Consider the following 16,823-nt stretch of genomic DNA (forward strand, 5'->3'; position numbering starts at 1 on the left):
ACGGAAGATGGATTCTGGGGACTTTGAACATGAAGACAATAGGCTTTGCCTTGTGTTCTTGGAGCCACTGGGGACTAGGAGGTTGTAATTTCTGTCCTAAGATCCTCCAACCTCCAGTTTCCAACAACACTGGCCTGAAGCTCCCTGTGCCCTCTACACAAAAGATCTTCAAGAAAATCTTACCCCGCTCCTTCCCCCTGCAGGAAGGGGAGCAGCCTCCTCCCGCTGGGGCCTGCTGAAGAGTGTGCTATCTGCTGGGACCATGTGGCTCCAGCATGTTCTTCCCACCTTCTCTCCTCCCTCCTCCCCTCTGCAGACACTGAGGCTGAGCCCATGGCACGGGGCTCTTTGCAAATAATTAAGGGAGTAGAGTTGGAATATTTCCATCCTGGCAACTTGACAGAAGGTATACACACCATCAGTTAAGACAGCACAGCATCTCCAAAGCCAATGAGTCCTTCAGACTCTTAAGAAGCAATCAGAGTCACCTAACCAGATTCGGACTTTTGAGGCAAGAAGAATCATTAGACTTCTATTAAAGGAGTATTAATAATGATGCTGTGACAATAGGGACAAATTGGGATGGTACTGAGCCACCTAGAATATATTATCACCCTAGAGATGATGGGAACTGGTGTCTACTATCCCAGAGATACCCCTCACCTCTGCTTCTCTCATTTGCCCATTCGCTGGGCTCAGAGAACACACTCTCTCACTCCTGTGGATGACCCTCATCAACTTGCCTGGAGCTCACCTAACTCCCTCCCAGGAAAAGCTGCTGAGGGCCCCAGGGACCTCCTCATGACCTTGTAGCTGATGAGTCTTCCTCATGCAGCCTGACAGCAGATGGGGCTACTATCAGTGCAGGGAGGCTTGTCCTGTGCTTAGCTGATAGACTCTGGGGTGGGCTCTGACTTAGGGCGAGGCCAGATCGGCCCAGTGATGGCGGGCTGGCACTGAACTCCCCCTGTCAGCATAAGCCTCTCCACCTATGTACTGGCCACAGTGACTACCCTAAGTCCCTTCACAGGCAACCAGGAAGAAGTCTCAAGCCTATACAACTCAGATCAAAGACATCCTCAGGCTGCCCTTCCCCTAAAATGTCCTCCTCTGTGCCTCTCTTAAGCCCTGTGCTCCTGAGAATGTGTCTCAGCTGTTGTGCAGCTGGTTCTTAATGGCTCCAGCTCTTCCTCACCATATTTCAGGGCTCAGCACAGAGGTGGCTCCCTGTGAGTGCCTGCCTTGCCCCTGACTTTCTCCAAGAGCTCCCTCCCAACACACATATATCCAAAGGCTTTGGAAGCACAGCCCAATGGCCCAATGACTTCCTCTTTCTGGGCCTTTCAGAGGGTTGGAGGGAAGTACCCCGTGTCCCAGAAGCCATTCCTACCTAGTATGAAGGCTACTACATAGTTGGAGATCTGGCCCATGCCCACGATGAGAAATAACACAGTGAACATCTCCCAGCTGATGGAGAAAATCTGCAGGAAGCTGAAGCCAGTCTGTACAGCCATGGTTGCGAAGAGAACGTTCTTCCTGCCAAACCTAGAGAATGCAGTATAACCAAAAACATGAGATGTATAGGTTGCCAAGGTGTGTTGCAAGCCCTGAGTCAGGCATCAATGCAGACTTAGTGTTTTTTCAGGACTCTGGCAGACTTTTTTCCCTGTCACACCCTCCCATCTTCCTCCTTGGTGAGGTCTCAGGCATCTGTCTGCTCAGGAGATAGCTTTTGAGATTCTCAGCTTCCTGTGGAGTCACCATGCCTCAAAAGCACGGAGCAGCATACGCAAGGACCATGTGGAAATACGCTCTTTAGAAGGAGCCACAGATAGACGCTACCAGCACATTTCTGGAAAGTGGGTATAGCACAGATTGCAGATATTTCTTGAATCAGCAACATGAAAATTCTGTAAATCCAGAACTAAGAGTCACTCTGCAAGTGGTTTTTAACCTTGGCTGCACTTGAAATCACCTGGAGAGCTTGGAAAAATTACTGATGCCAGCACCCCACCTCCCAAGATTTTAGGATACAGTTTGGGTATCAGGATTTTGGAGTTTCCCAGATGAGTAGCACGCAACCAAAATTGCAAACCACTGCTCTGTGGGAAGATGTAGCTTTCAGCAATGTCTTTCAGTGACACTGAAGTTGGTTTAAGTGTTACCTTCACATTCTGGTAGTGATCAGTGGGTAGAATGGAGCACAGGTGTGAGCAAAACAGCTTTTCCTGCCCCATTTTCCAAACTCAGGTCTTTGGCTGTTGGCTTGGGCTGGGAAGCTTTCCCCAACACTGCTATTTAGCACCCCCAACTTCCTGCACTGGTCACCACAGCACATCCAGGGGCCTGTGGAACACTGTCTCCCGGGGCTGTGATGTTGCCTCCTCAGGCCTGTAAGCTCTATGAGGCCTAGAGCCAGCGTCAGCTCTGTGGTCTCAGTGTCCAGACAGGGTCCAAGCCATAGCAGCAGTGTGTGCACAATTGGGGCTCACTGTCTGGCTGCTGGCTGTTTGCAGACAGATCCTGTGCCTCCACCCCTGCCCCTGAGGTGGTGGTGGAGCAGGGAGGGCAGTGGTGATGGCAGCGTCATGTTTTGTCAAGGAGTCTGTGGTATGAGGACCCCACTTTCCAGTGGGGTCAGTGGCCCCTCCTCACCACTGGCCAAAGCCCTGGGAGTATGAGGCTGAGGGAATGGAACAAAAGTGTGTCCAGGTGAAGGGGACTGAGGGCAGGGTGAATAGGAGACATCAGGCTACTCCTATCACTGAATCAGTGGCCTGAGGGTCTTCCCTTTCTCTGGGTAGAAATATCCTGAATTCAGTCCAGCCCCAAGATAGGCAGTGATTGACAAGGGGCACCATCCCACCTTCCTCCCCTCCCGCGTCCTTACCTGTCTGACAGTTGCCCGGAAAGGAAGGAGCCGAGGAGCACTCCTACGAAGAACAGGGAGGTGGTGAGGGGCACCTTCCAGTTGTCCTCACACACCAGATTCCACTGCCAAGGAAGACAGCATGAAGTGTGAGCCCAGCCCCAAGGCAGACCTCAACCCCAGCCCAGCTCCGAAGGAATGTTAGCACAGCTGCCAGGCAGACTCTCCTCCCCTGTGCCAGGATATTGCCTTCATGCAAAGGGCATAGGCCTTGCAGCCCTGGGTTTGACTGGCCTGTGCCAGGACTGGGGTGAGCAACATGGGGCAGGTCACTGCCCTCCCTGAAACTCAGGATCCTCTTCGGAAAGGGAGGGTGATGCTCCTACTCTGCTCGTGTTACATAGCAAGAAGCCAGCTGAGGCCACGGCTGTGACTGGTGACCCCTCAGCTGTGAGGCAGTCCAAAGTAAAGGTGGCACTGCATCTTCAGAAGCCAGCCTAGTGCAGAGGGGAGGTGTTTGAAAAGCCCAAAGGGCAGGGCAGAGGGCACGGCCACTTAGTCCAGGAGTAAAATTTCTTTTCCTTTGTTGAAAAGTGCAAGTGGTTCCAGGAGCTCTGTGACTTTATTTTCTGAGCAGACCCCTCCAAAAAATCATGTGGTCCCTGGTCCACTCACGCCTAGGGCAAGCTTGTGACCTAATTCAGGGCCCCATCATTCTGGGGCCTACTTACTCCTCTCCAGGGCTCCCTGGCTCCCCTCCTACATCCCTACACCCTCCTTCCCATCCGGCCTTTCCAGAAGTATGGTCCCTCCCATTCCCTAGGGCCTGTGGGCTGCCGCTGCCCTAACAAGTCCCTGCCAGTGCATCTACAAAATGAGAGTTTCAGTCAGAGTTTCAGTTTGACTTAAGTCAATTAAGCAAAATCAAGGGAGGTGACAAACATTTCAAAGTGTGTTTAGTGACCTTTCATTTATTAATAACAAATAAATAAATAAACAGATGCCAATGAGCACTCCGGGCTTGGGTTCTGGGGGCTGCTGTGTGTGGCAAGATGATCCAGTCTGGAGGAAAGACCCCTGCCTCCCAGCCAGCCCTAGTTCCATCTTGGGTGGGGCTGCTTTTATAGCGTTCGCCAAACAATTCCTTCTGAATCCTCATAACTCCCTTGAAAGTGTGGATTTAAGCACAAACTCACATATTTATATCACACCTCATTCTGCAGCAGACAGAGGTGTTTATAAAGACACATACAAGAGAAAAATGTAAAACAAAAAGCTAAGGGAATTGGGGCAAATGGAAAATAAAGAGGGGGGAAATTGTAAAAACCAAGCCTGGGGTAAGACTGACCCTAGATTATCCTGTCCACGGGCCTGCCTGCTTGCCAGACGGGGCTCCAAAACTGGCTCTGTGTATCCCAGCAGCTCAGTTCTCAGAAGGGTTACAGTATCTGAAGTAGTTCACTTATTCGCAGAAGCACGGTTGTAAAGAATACTGAGATCCGAAAGAAGTCTCTCCTATGTACTTCTTCCACAAAGGAACCACTCTGTGATGCTGAGGATAATGTCCTCGAGAATAGCCCTGTCCTAGAGACAATAGCAGGATTCATGAGGCCGCCTCTCACAGGGCTCACAATGCTGGCACGGGCAACGCCCAACACAGCTCTGCAGAAGAAAAATAAGTTGGGCCAGGAACTCAGCACTCTGCCATTCAGGCACAATCCAAGGATAAATCTGAGACTGTACCCAGAGTAGGATTGCCTCACCTGGGGCTCCTGCATGGGCTTCAGGAGAAAGGGAAATGAATCCTCTAAAACTGTATAGCCAGATTAATGTGTTCTGCCAGTGCATAGACCAGAAGTGGTAAACAAGACGTGTGCCTGCATTCGTGGCCATCTACCTCCAAAAATAACTGTCCAAAGTTTCATTTAAAAGCTTGGGATCTGCTTCTGACTTAGAGAGATGAGCAGTTGGGACCCCAAAGCCTCATGATGTGGTGTGACCCATTTTGCAGAAGATTAAACTGAGACTGTGAGAATGGGATTTGTCTGAAGTCACAGCAAGTAAATCAGCATGATAGATACCTCTTCAGGCCTCAGAACCCAATCTTGTACCAGTGTCCTGCTTGGACCTGTACTCTCTAAGGCAGGACAAAATGAGCTTATTAAATATGATGCCCTACACTTCTTCAAAGAATGTGACACCAGGAGACAATTACCCAGGACTAGGAGTAGAAGGCCTCCATCACAGCCTTTAGCCTTGGACAGAGCCAAGAAGAACTCAAGATTGGTAGAGGTATTAACATGCCAACCATCATCATTCCATCTGCAGTTAAGCAGAAAAGCTCTTTCAAATATAATGTGCTCTCCTTTGTAGTTTTTCAAATATTTCTCTGTCTGGACTTTGCCTTAGGGCAGGATAGATAGGATTTAGAGACAGAAAGGAAAGGAGGGCTGTTAGATGTGGAGCCAGGCATTGCATGAGCAAAGGGTGGGACTGGGAACTGACTACTTAATTTGCAAGGTCCAGGGCAAACTGAAAATGCAGAACTCCTTGGTCAAAAATTATTAAGAATTTCAATACAGCAATGGCAAAGCACTGAAACCAAGTGTGGGGCTCTGTGTGACTGCACAGTTGCATGCCCATGAAGCTGGCCCTGGTAGGGGGTCAAACCCGTTCTCCAGGAAATGAAGCAGAGGCAGGAGTTCTGAATGGGGACACTGGGAAGAGGGGTGAGGTGAGGGCCAGCTCCCATCATTCTCCTTCCTGTAGGCTCTGCACTGATGGCTTTCAATCCCATTCCCTCCCTGAAGAGGGGCCCAAGAAGCCCTGTTAGCATCATGCAGCACAGGAAGAGCCATGCACACGCAGTGGCCGTTTGCCCCAAGCCCATGCAGGGTGCTATCTGCCTTTGGAGACCCTGCTTACAACCAGCAGGGGAAGGCAGCTAGACTGCATGGCTGCCCATGGTTGACTCTAGGGCAGGGCTCTCCTTTGGGAAGTTATAGTGCCGAAAGTGTCTTTTTGGAAAGCTGTGAGGGGCCTGGTATTAGGACACAGGATTGGCAGATGAAGTTCTACCTGGAGCAAAGGGCTAGAGTCCAGTAAATCAGCTGCCAGTCCTAAGAGGGGCCCTTTAGAAAGGGCTTTTCTTGGAAACCAGGCCCTGCTTGCCCCTGGGCCCTTCAGATTTGAGGGATATGTCTTGGGTCCCCACTAGCCAGGGCCACAAAACCTCCCTGTGGTTAACAGTGACATGGTGGGCCCAGTGGGAGACAGTGTCTTCCTTGATGGGACAGAACTGTCCCTGTGGGTCCCTGCACAAGTTTGTACATACATGCACACACACACATACATACACATGACCAGCGCAGAGGCTAATGGCGGATGTCCTGGTGAGCAACTGGCTGGCATTGCTTTGGGGCTGTGCTTTCAAGTCAAACCCTAACATTTCTGGAACATAGCTTACCTCCCCTCTCTCTGTCCCTCTGATGGGGCCTCCCAGGGTTACTATGTCTGTCCCATCAGCAGGGTCCCAGACCAAGTTTCTCACAACAGAGCAGAGTAAGCTCCATGTAACTGGGCCACATGGCCTTTAGCTCTAATTTAAGAAACAAAAATCCAGGGGACAAGGTAATAGGGGATGGGAGGTCACTCTTGGCATAGAGGGATGTGCCACCTCCATGCCTCCGTGTAGTAAAGGGAGTAATGGGAAAGACAATAACAGTGTGTGGAGTGCTCACTGAGTGCCATGTATTATCTCAGGGGATCTCAGGGTTGCCATGTGAGATGGGTACTCTTTTTATCCTCGTTTTACAAATGAGGAAATGAAGGCACAGAGCAATAAAGCGACCAGCCCAAGTTCTCCTAGTGAATTGGTTAAAAAAAAAAAAAAAAAAAAAGCTTAATCATTGATTCAACTGACATTGAGCACCTGCTCCAGGCCAGGCTCTGTGTGGGGCACAAGAAAGACAAGGTCCCGGCCCTCACAAAGCTCAAGGTCAAGCATACTTTACAGGACAGATGTGCACATGTGCATGCATGAGGCCAGCAGCCCTGGGTGGAGTGGGCCCTGTTCTGGACCACTTCACCCTTGCTCTTTGACTACAGAGGAAAGAGGCACCCCCTCCTCACCACCCTCCAGCAGAAGGACAGAGTTCTAAAACCTGAATAATCTGTATAATCATATTTTACATGACTTGTGTTTGCATAGTGCTAGGCACGCGGTGGGTGCTTAGCAAATTGTTGAATGAATATTGAACAATTAATTAGGAGTCATAGAAAATCAGCCTGGAAAATGTGGTTCTTGGGCTGAGGAGTATCACACATTGCACTTGGAAAATCACCCTCAGCCTTGAACTAACTCTCCAAGTAGCTGAAGTCCGGCAGTTTTAGTTTTTACCAGAGCTATAAAGGACCATAAAGATAAGTGAACCCCATCTGCCCTGCACGGAACTGAGAACGCTGGAAGGTGGACTGGTGCTCAGCAAAGAACACAGGCTTTCTCGGGGTCTGCAACTTTAGACTGTGTGATGTTGGGCAATCCATTCACCTCTATTAGCCTGCTTCTTCACCTTCAAAAGATGACAATAATACCTGCTCCTGGGTTTGCTGTGTGCATTGGATGGGAAATGTCAGTGGGGTGTCAGACACATTACAGGCCTCATTAAATGGTAGTTCCCCTTCTACCAGCCTCATACTAGTAGAGCATTTTATTTGTCCTGAGCAAAATCATGACTTGGAACACATGGGTGAATAAGCAAAGCAGGTTACACTTAAATCTGACTAAGAGAAAGAAATTCGAAGAAATAAAAATTATTCCAGCCCATTACTAAAAGCTAGAAAAACTCTTGTAAAAGGGATTTTATGAATGGAATTCAATCCCAGAGATGACTGTAAGTGAAAAATTAGCAATGGTCCTTGTAAGAATAAAAATTGATTTCTATAGTATCCTCTCATAGTTATCCTTTATTCCAGAGAAAAGTAAGAAGTAGTAGTTAATAATGGACTACACATCTACCCCAGTTCTATCTTTGTCACTTGATTTTGACTTAAAGCTGGGAATTCCTTGACCATCTGAAAAAACAAAACAAAGGAAAAAAAAAAAAAAACAAACCTGGTTAGTTAATTACTTTTTTGTAACAACTTTATTGAGATATAATTTATACACCATAACATTTACTCTTATAAAGTATACAATTCAGTCATTTTTAGTATATTCACAGACTTGTGCAACCATCGGCAATGATCTGATTTTAGAATTTTCATCACCCTTGAAAGAAAACCCATACCTGTTAGCAGTCACTCCTCATTCTCTTCTTCCTCTAGCCCCTGGAAACCACTAATCTACTTTCTGTCTCTATGAATTTGCCTATTCTGGACATTTCATATAAATGGAATCATACAATATATAGTCTTTTGTGACTGGCTTCTTTTACTTAGCTTCTTTTCTAAGTCCATCTGTGTCATTGTGCAGTGTATCAGTACTTCATTACTTTTTATGGTTTAATAATATTCCATGGTTTGGGCTGGGTGCGGTGGATCACACCTGCAATCCCAGCACTTTGGGAGGCCAAGGTGGGTGAATCACCTGAGGTCAGGAGTTCAAGACCAGCCTGGGTAACATGGTGAAACCCTGTCTCTACTAAAAATGCAAAAATTAGCTGGGCACGGTGGCATGTGCCTGTGATCCTAGCTACTTGGGAGGCTGAGGCAGGAGAGTTGCTTGAGCCCAGGAGGTGGAGGTTGCAGTGAGCTGAGATCACACCACTGCACTCCAGCCTAGGCAACAGAGCAAGACTCTGTCTCAACAACAACAACTATATATATATATATATATATATACACACACACACACACACATATATAGTTATTTCACGGTTTGGGTCTACCACATTTTCAATGATCCATTCATCAGTTGATAAGTATTTGGGTTGTTTCCACTTTTTGGCTACTATGAATAATGCTGCTGTGAACATTCACATACAACTTTTTGTGTGTACATATTTTCATTGCTTTGGCGTATATACATAGCAGTGAAATTGTTGGGTCATATGGTAAGTATATACTTAACCTTTTGCAGAACTCCTAATCTGCTTTCCAAAGTGGCTACACCATTTTACAATCCCAATAGCAATGAATGAGGGTTTCAATTTCTCCACGTTCCTACCAGTATTTGTTATTGTATGTCTTTAATTTTCGTCATCATAGTGGGTGTAAAGAGGTATCTCATTGTGGTTTTGATTGCATTTCTCTAATTACTAATATTGAACATCTTTTGCATTGACTCTATTGATCAATTTGGAGAGCACTGCCATACTAACAATCAGTCTTCTGCTCCATGAACAGAACATGGGATGCTTTTCCACGGTTTTTTTTTTTGGAGATGGAGTCTTGCTCCGTGGCCCAGGCTGGAGTGCAGTGGCGCGATCTCAGCTCACTGCAAACTCCACCTCCCAGGTTCATGCCATTCTCCTGCCTCAGCCTCCCGAGTAGCTGGAACTACAGGCACCCGCCACCACGCCTGGCTAATTTTTTGTATTTTTTAGTAGAGACGGGTTTCACCATGTTAGCCAGGATGGTCTCGATCTCCTGACTTCGTGATCCACCAGCCTCGGCCTCCCAAAGTGCTGGGATTACAGGCGTGAGCCACCACGCCTGGCCGCTTTCCCACTTTTTAAGGGCTTCTGGAATTTCTTTCAATGACATTTTACAGTTTTTAAAGTATACATTTTGCAAATTTTTGGTTAAATTTATTCCTGAAGTGCCTCCTTTAATATTTCTTGTAAGACATCACTGCTAGAAACAATTCTCTCAAGTTTTGTGTGTTTTTGAATTTTTTTATCTCATTTTTGAAAGACAGTTTTGTTGGATGCATGATTCTTGGTTGATAGTTTCTTTTTCCTTCAGCACTTAGAATATGCCACTCCACTGCCTTCTGTCCTTTATTGTTTCTGATGAGAAGTCAAACGTTGATCTTACTGGAGTTCTCTTGTATGTACCTAGTCAAATATTTGCTGCTTTCAAAATTTTCCCTTTGTTTTTGTCTTTTTTTTTTTTTTTTTTTTTTTTTTTTGAGCAGTTTTACCATGATGTATCAGGGTGTGGATCTCTTTGTGATTATTCTATTTGGAGTTTGTTGAGCTTCTGAAATGTGTAGATTAATGTTTTCCATGAAATTTGGGAAGTTTTCAATCATTATTTCTTTGAGCATTTTTTTCTGCCCTTTTCTCTCTCTCTCCTCTCTTAGTATTTCTATTATGCATATATTGCTATATTTAATGGTGTTCCTCATTTCTCTGAGACTCTATACATTTTCTTCATTCCCTTTTCCTCTGTTTTTTGGATTGTATAATTTTCAATCTTCTGTCTTCAAGTTTGCTGATTCTTTCTTTTGCCTGTTCAAATCTTCTGTTAAGGCCCTTGAGTTACTTTTTAATTTCAATTATTGTACATTTTTACTCCAGAATTTCTATTCAGTTCTTTTGTTTGCTTGTTTGTTTAAGAGACAAGGTCTCTTTCTGTTGCCCAGGCTGGGGTTGAACTCCTGGGCTTAAGCAATCCTCCTACCTCAGCCTCCTGAGTAACTGGGACTATAGGCACATGCCATCATGTCTGTCTCAGCTTTGAAAATATAAATGTAATTTTTCTCTCTTTATTGCTATTCTCTATTTGATGCAATATTATCATCATACTTTTAAAAGCATGACTTCCTTTCATTCTTTGAACATATTTATAATGGTTGCTTTAAAGTCTGTTAAAATCTGACATGTGGACCCTCTCGGGCAGTTACTGTTGCCCACATTTTCCCCCCATGTATAGGTCATATTTTTCTGTTTCTCTGCATATCTTGTAATTTTTTTGTTAAAAACTGGACATTTTAAATAATATCTTGTAGAAATTAGGTACTGTCGCATTCTTCCACCCCCATTTCCCTGATCTTTCTTCTTCTTTTTTTTTTCCTGAGATGAAGTCACACTCTACTGCCCAAGCTAGAGTATAGTGGCATGATATCGGTTCACTGCAACCTCCACCTCCTGGGTTCAAGCAATTCTCCTGCCTCGGCCTCCTGAGTAGCTGGGATTACAGGCACCTGCCACCACACCCAGCTAATTTTTGTATTTTTAGTAGAGATGGGGTTTCCCCGTGTTAGCCAGGCTGGTCTCGAACTCTGGCCTCAGATGATCCACCTGCCTTGGCCTCCCAAAGTGCTAGGATTACAGGCGTGAGTCAGTGAGCCACCCAGCCCGGGCTGATCTTTCTGTTAAGCTGTCTGTCTCTGCTGGTATCACACCCAGCTGTTAGCTTCACTAATTGCTAGCCAATTGCCTTGTTCATTTCAATAATGCCCTGGGGGGCATATATTGTCCCCACAGTCTAATCCAATTGACGTCAAGCCCCTTTACAGTGGTAGTTTTTGAGGCAAGTCTATAAGGTTTGAAGGGCTGCTCTTAGCGGTCTCTTTCTCGTTTTGTTTGTTTGTTTTCTGTTTTTTCCTGGTAAATTAGCTGCATTATGGGTTCACTTATTGCTCTAATGGAGTTACCAGAATCCTCTTAGTTGCTTACCACTAAATTCTCCATTGTTCTTGAGAGCAATCTTAGGCTGTCCTTTCACACACTTTATTTCAAATAAAGTTCGTTCCTGTGGGGACAGCTTTAGAACTCTGTTCTTTTGGAGTAGCTCTCCCTTCTGGGCAAAATCTCTTGAGTTTCTGTTGTAGAGAAGTAGGAAGGGAAAGTGGCCTGTTTATCTCAGAATGACAACCCTACGTTATGAGTAGGACACTGAGTGGAAGTGGGAGCTTGGTGTTGAACCTCTGCCCTATGAATGACCTGGGATAAGGGCAATCAAGGCTCTAATATTCTCAACTTGTGGCACCTGGATTAGAGTCTCTACTATATGAAATAGGGGGTGGGTGGAGGATGGGAACCTATGATCCCCTGGTTGCACTCACGAGGATTTTTGCTTCTGTGGTTTGGAGTTAAGAGAATACAGGGATGGGGTGGGGGATGGGCACTGGTTGTCCCTCTTAGTGGGGTGCTGTAGCCCTTCATTGGAAGCTGATGGGAGAGAGAACTCTATTTTCTTGGCCATACCCACCTAGGGTGGAACTTCCATTTTTCTTGTGCTGGGAGGAAGGGGAAAGGGAGGGCTGAAGGGGTTGTGACTCAAATATCATAGACTTCCACTGTTCTTGCAAGATATAGTCGACTTTCTTGAATAAATGTATGCCCTTAGGACAACTTCCAGAGACTGTAAATGTGTGTGTGTGTGTCTGTGTGTGTGTGTGTGTATTTCCACCAGCTATGGCTGTTTCACTGGGGAGCTGGTCTATGGCGCTGGCGCTCCTCACACTGCTATCTTCTAAGTCTGAGAATCTTTTCATGTGCTGATTGATTTGTATTTCTTTGGGAAAGTGTCTATTCTCCAAAACGGGCAAATGATTTAATCCATTTTAAAATCAGGTTGTCTTTTTTATTGCTGAGTTGTAAGAGTTCTTTTTATATTCTACATACAAATCCTTTATCAGATATATGATTGCCAATATTTTCTCCCATTTTGTGGTTTATCTAATTCTTCTACTCATATTTTCACTTACAAATAACTAAGACAGAAGGCTGCTAAACCTTAAAATGTTCTCAGTATCTTTCTTTAGATTAGAGGTAAAGAAAAAGCTACTACAGATGTAAAAGCCTCACTGACAAGTTCTGTGATCATTGGAGGCTAAACCAATGCAGAACCACCAGTGAGTTTGAGTGGGAAGATAAGGATGGGAGTGGAGGGGCTGTGGGAGGGAGATGGGTCACTCAGGGATGTGGCTGTGCCCCTTGCATCCTGACAATGGATCCACCACCGCTCTACCAGTCTGTATTAGGGAAACATGAGCAAATGGCATCGTGTCTGTGCCAGTCACCAAGCACTGAGGGGAAGCTCTGGAAGGTGCCGCCTGAACCTGCCCTCCAGTCTTGCAAACGCTGAGGAGGAGCCACCAGCCTTGGACTGTCTGTGCTTCTTGCTAGAGCATGTGGGTCATTCCAGCCCTTCCCCAGAATGTCCATTCTCTCCACACCTTCTCCATTCCAAATGGGGATCCTTGCCTTTCTTTTAGACTCCAGAGACATGCATAAAACCACAACACAGCTTTAGAAAACAAGGCAGACCTGTATTAGCCTAACACCTAAATTGAATGCAGCCTGCCATAAGGGAGGAATTACAGTCCTTCTAGAGGCCCGAGGTACCTGCAGCTCCCCCTGACCAGTCCTGCCAAAGCCTTGTTTTTGTCAAAGTGCCACCTTGGACTCTGCCTGAGAGTTCTGCTGCCCACCAAGAGGGATGGACAAAGTCTGTTTATCCAGAAACTTGGCAGGAGGTGTGGGTGAAGCAGCCTCTGAACAAAAGCATATTCTGAGATCCTGGTGGCTGTTGTCAGAGGAACACAGCAGAGAGGCAAACAGTTTGGGGTGAGGCAGCTGATAAACAAACAGGGAAGCACATTCAGGCCAGAGCAAGGGGAAGCCCCTGAGTCTCCTCTATCTGCTCTCTGGCAAGATCTACTTTCTGAAGCATTGACTGGAAATAGAAGTCTCGCTGGGCTGGCTGGAGCCAGAGGCCCCCACACCTTATCCCCTTTGGAATCTGCCAGAGGACAGTTCCAAGTATGGACTTGGATGATTAACTTGGTTAATATTCAGGCTATCTTGACAGTCTCCACGACCGCAAGCAATGTCCCAGGGCAGCCTGCAGGCCTGGTAGAAACAAACTCCACAAACCTGCCTATCACGAAAGGTTTTCCCCTTTTGTCCGGGCCTACCAAGACCCCAAGGGAGGTGCATCCTTGAGAGCCGCTAAGTGGCTAAGTGAAGTCCTACATAGTGGCAGCCACACGTGAGGGTTAGTCTGTTTCATATTCCCTTGCTTGCTGCTCTCAATGCCTCCCAGAAGCTCCCTGTTAGCAGGGGAAGAGGCCCTATCTTCCCCACATAACCTGGCTCGCCTCTGGGCTATGGGTGGGGAATCAGTAAGTCCTACTGCTGTTCAGGCCCTGACCCCAGTTCCCAGGAAAGCACAAGGCTAGTGCCACCAGAGGTCCAGGCCCTTTGCTGAGGCTCCATAGCTCCACTACCAGTGGGCTACCAGCAGCTCCACTCATGGGCTCCTATAGGATGCAGCCCAGCTGCTGAAGAGGACAGGAGGCTCTACGGTGTGGCAGCAGCCCCATCTTAGATCACTGGTGGCCTGCAAAGAAGGCTGGTCCTTAATATACAAGGTTCCCCCAGGGCCTCTGGAGCACAAGACCTGGCAGAAGTGGTATCCAGCTTAGAGGTGACTGCCTCAGTTTTCCTAGCCCATGGGCTGATGGGAAGGTCAATATCCTAATGATGTTCCATGGAAGAAGAGGACATGCTTGAGGCAAAGGCCAGCCCATGCTTAGCCCCTGGCTACCAGCCAGGATTACCTCTGCTGCTTGCCCTGTGGCCCTGCAGATGAACTTAGGCCCTCTCCAGAGCAGGGCATTTGTTGCCCTTCCTGCTCCTTTAGCCTCAGGGCAGGAGGCTGCTGGGCTTCCTCACATGCAGGGCCTCTTCTCTCTGAGGTCTTGGCCCTGAGGGCTATATATGAAGGGCCATGCCCATGGAGACTGAGATCTGACCCCTGCAGTAGGTCTCAGGGACGAGGACCCCAGCATCAGACACTCTGGGTTGCTTGGGGCCCCTCCTTCCCCAACAGAAGCTTCAGTCCCAACCCAGGTCGCACCAGTCCCTGCTTGTGTTCCTGCTCAACTGCTGCCCAATGGAAAACTTAGCAACGAGCTATGACTGGCACTCCTCCCGCAGGAGCAAACACAGACGCCTCTAGCCCTGACTCCAGAGACAGACAAAGGCCCTTACCCTGGATATCTACATTCTTTATCCTTAAAGTGAAAAAAACTTGGTTTGAGCTAGAATAACTGGAGCAACAAAATAAAGACCGATAGCATTAGTTTGTAACTGATGAAATAAAATAAGTATGTATGAACCTGTACTGATATAAGTTAACAACTGCATACATTAATAAATAGACGTGGAGGGGAAGCTCTTCTTTTTGGAAGAGTTTCAGTTAATAAATGTTGAAGGAATCAGAAAATGCAAAATCATCACTAGGCAAACTGCAGTAATAGTTGTTTCAGTCAAGGCCTAGTGATGAATGCTAAAATCAGTGGATAGAAATTTGAGGAGACACAGGATTTTGTATAATCTCGAAGTACCTCCCTTAAGATATTTATTAGTGACAGAGGAAAAAATAGTACCTTTACAGCAGAGAAATTCCGTAGACACCAACTTGACAAATGATCAAGGTTAACAGCACCAGTAATAAGACACATCAGCATCATGTACCCACTGGCACGATGCCCAGAGAATGCATCACTTCTGTGGTATCATTACCAAAAAGTGCATAACGCAATCTAATTGTGAGAAAAATCATGCCAACCCAAACTGAGGAGCATTCATCAAAATACTCAGAAAAATGTCAAGATCATGAAAGATAAGGAAAGACTGAGGAACAGTCACAGATTGGAGACTGGGACATGACAACTAAATACAACATGGGATTTTGGATGGGATCCTACAATAGAAAAAGGGCAGTAGTAGAAAAACTGGTGAAATTCAAACAAAGTCTGTAGTCCAGTTATTACTATTATAACCAATGTTCATTTCCTGGTTTGGATAAATGCATAATGTGTATTTAAATTGTTAACATCAGAGCAAGCTGGATAAAGGGTATATATGAAATCTCTGTACTATTTTCAAACTTCTCTCTAAATCTAAAGTTATTTCAAAATAAAGCTAAAAAATAATGGCCAGGTGCGGTGGCTCACGCCTGTAATCCCAGCACTTTGGGAGGCCGAGGTGGGTGGATCGCCTTAGGTCAGGAGTTAGAGACCAGCCTGGCCAACATGGTGAAACCCCATCTCTACTAAAAATACAAAATCAATCAATCAAACAAACAAACAAACAAAGAACTAGCTGGGCATGGTGGTGGGCCCCTGTAATCCCAGCTACTTGGGAGGCTGAGGCAGGAGAATTGCTTGAACCCGGGAGGCAAAGGTTGCAGTGAGCCAAGACGGCACCATTGCACTCCTCCACCGTGGGCAACAAGAACGAAACTCATCTAAAAAAATAAAAATAATAATAATAATAATAATTTGACTCTTAGTAACTGCACAGGATGAAAAATTTGGACTTCACAATCAACCCCTGAAGAAGGAAACTACCTTATACACATGCACACACACAGACGAATGCACTCATGCAAACCCCAACTCAGACACCTTATTGCTACCTCCTGGCATACTATGAAAGGCATTTCTACAGCAGAGCATGCCATCCTTGGTTCCTGGCTAACCCTGTCCTCCTGTGAAGAGGTGTTGGGGGGCAGTTCAGGCAGACTTGTCTGTCCCTAAGGATATGCCCATTGGGAGATCCTGGCACGGCGGTGGAAGGCAGAGACACAATCTGAGGACAGTCCCACTACCTGTGTTGTGCCAATTGGGATGCAGAGAACCTGCTCAGGGGCCCTGGGCTTGGCCCTGTCCACTGGCACTGGCCAAGTCAGTATGGGTTTGGACTTGTGTTCTGTTCTCTGAGCCTTGGAACTGCCACTGTGGGGAGAGGGGCTCGGCCTCCAGCAAGTCCCATCACCTGTTACAGAGGCCACAACCTGGACTTTAGAACAGCTCCCTCCATGCCCACTGTGCCCAGCTAGTGCAGAAGGCAAAGAGGGTGCTGAGGTCCTGCCCTTACCACTCCTTGCCACCCACCTAGGAAGCCCATTTGCTAGTGCCACACTCTGTGCTGGCCACCGCCAGATGGGGCGTGGGGCATTCTCTCACTGAGTCCTCCCAACAACTCAGATAAGGCGGCTTCTCTTATTATCCCCGTTTTGAAAACTGAGATAAAGTACACAAAATATACAA

The 16,823-nt window shown here is 46.7% G+C and overlaps 2 protein-coding genes across 3 annotated transcripts in view; both read right to left on the bottom strand.

Annotated features, from left to right (window-relative positions):
- The window catches only part of LOC126956020 (uncharacterized), a 297,028-nt gene that overhangs the window by 229,366 nt on the left and 50,839 nt on the right, over window positions 1–16,823 (bottom strand). The gene's annotated exons all lie outside the window — the stretch shown is intronic.
- The window catches only part of SLC22A4 (solute carrier family 22 member 4), a 50,102-nt gene that overhangs the window by 28,727 nt on the left and 4,552 nt on the right, over window positions 1–16,823 (bottom strand). For both annotated transcript variants that reach the window (XM_050792808.1, XM_050792807.1), the window contains exons 2-3: window positions 2,891–2,994; window positions 1,391–1,545 (exon numbers count right to left, since the gene is read on the bottom strand). In XM_050792808.1, coding sequence (XP_050648765.1) covers window positions 1,391–1,545; window positions 2,891–2,994 — 259 coding nt within the window. The remainder of the gene's footprint in view (window positions 1–1,390; window positions 1,546–2,890; window positions 2,995–16,823) is intronic.

The sequence above is a fragment of the Macaca thibetana genome, chromosome 6, assembly GCF_024542745.1.
Source record: "Macaca thibetana thibetana isolate TM-01 chromosome 6, ASM2454274v1, whole genome shotgun sequence".
Classification (NCBI taxonomy): Eukaryota; Metazoa; Chordata; class Mammalia; order Primates; family Cercopithecidae; genus Macaca; species Macaca thibetana.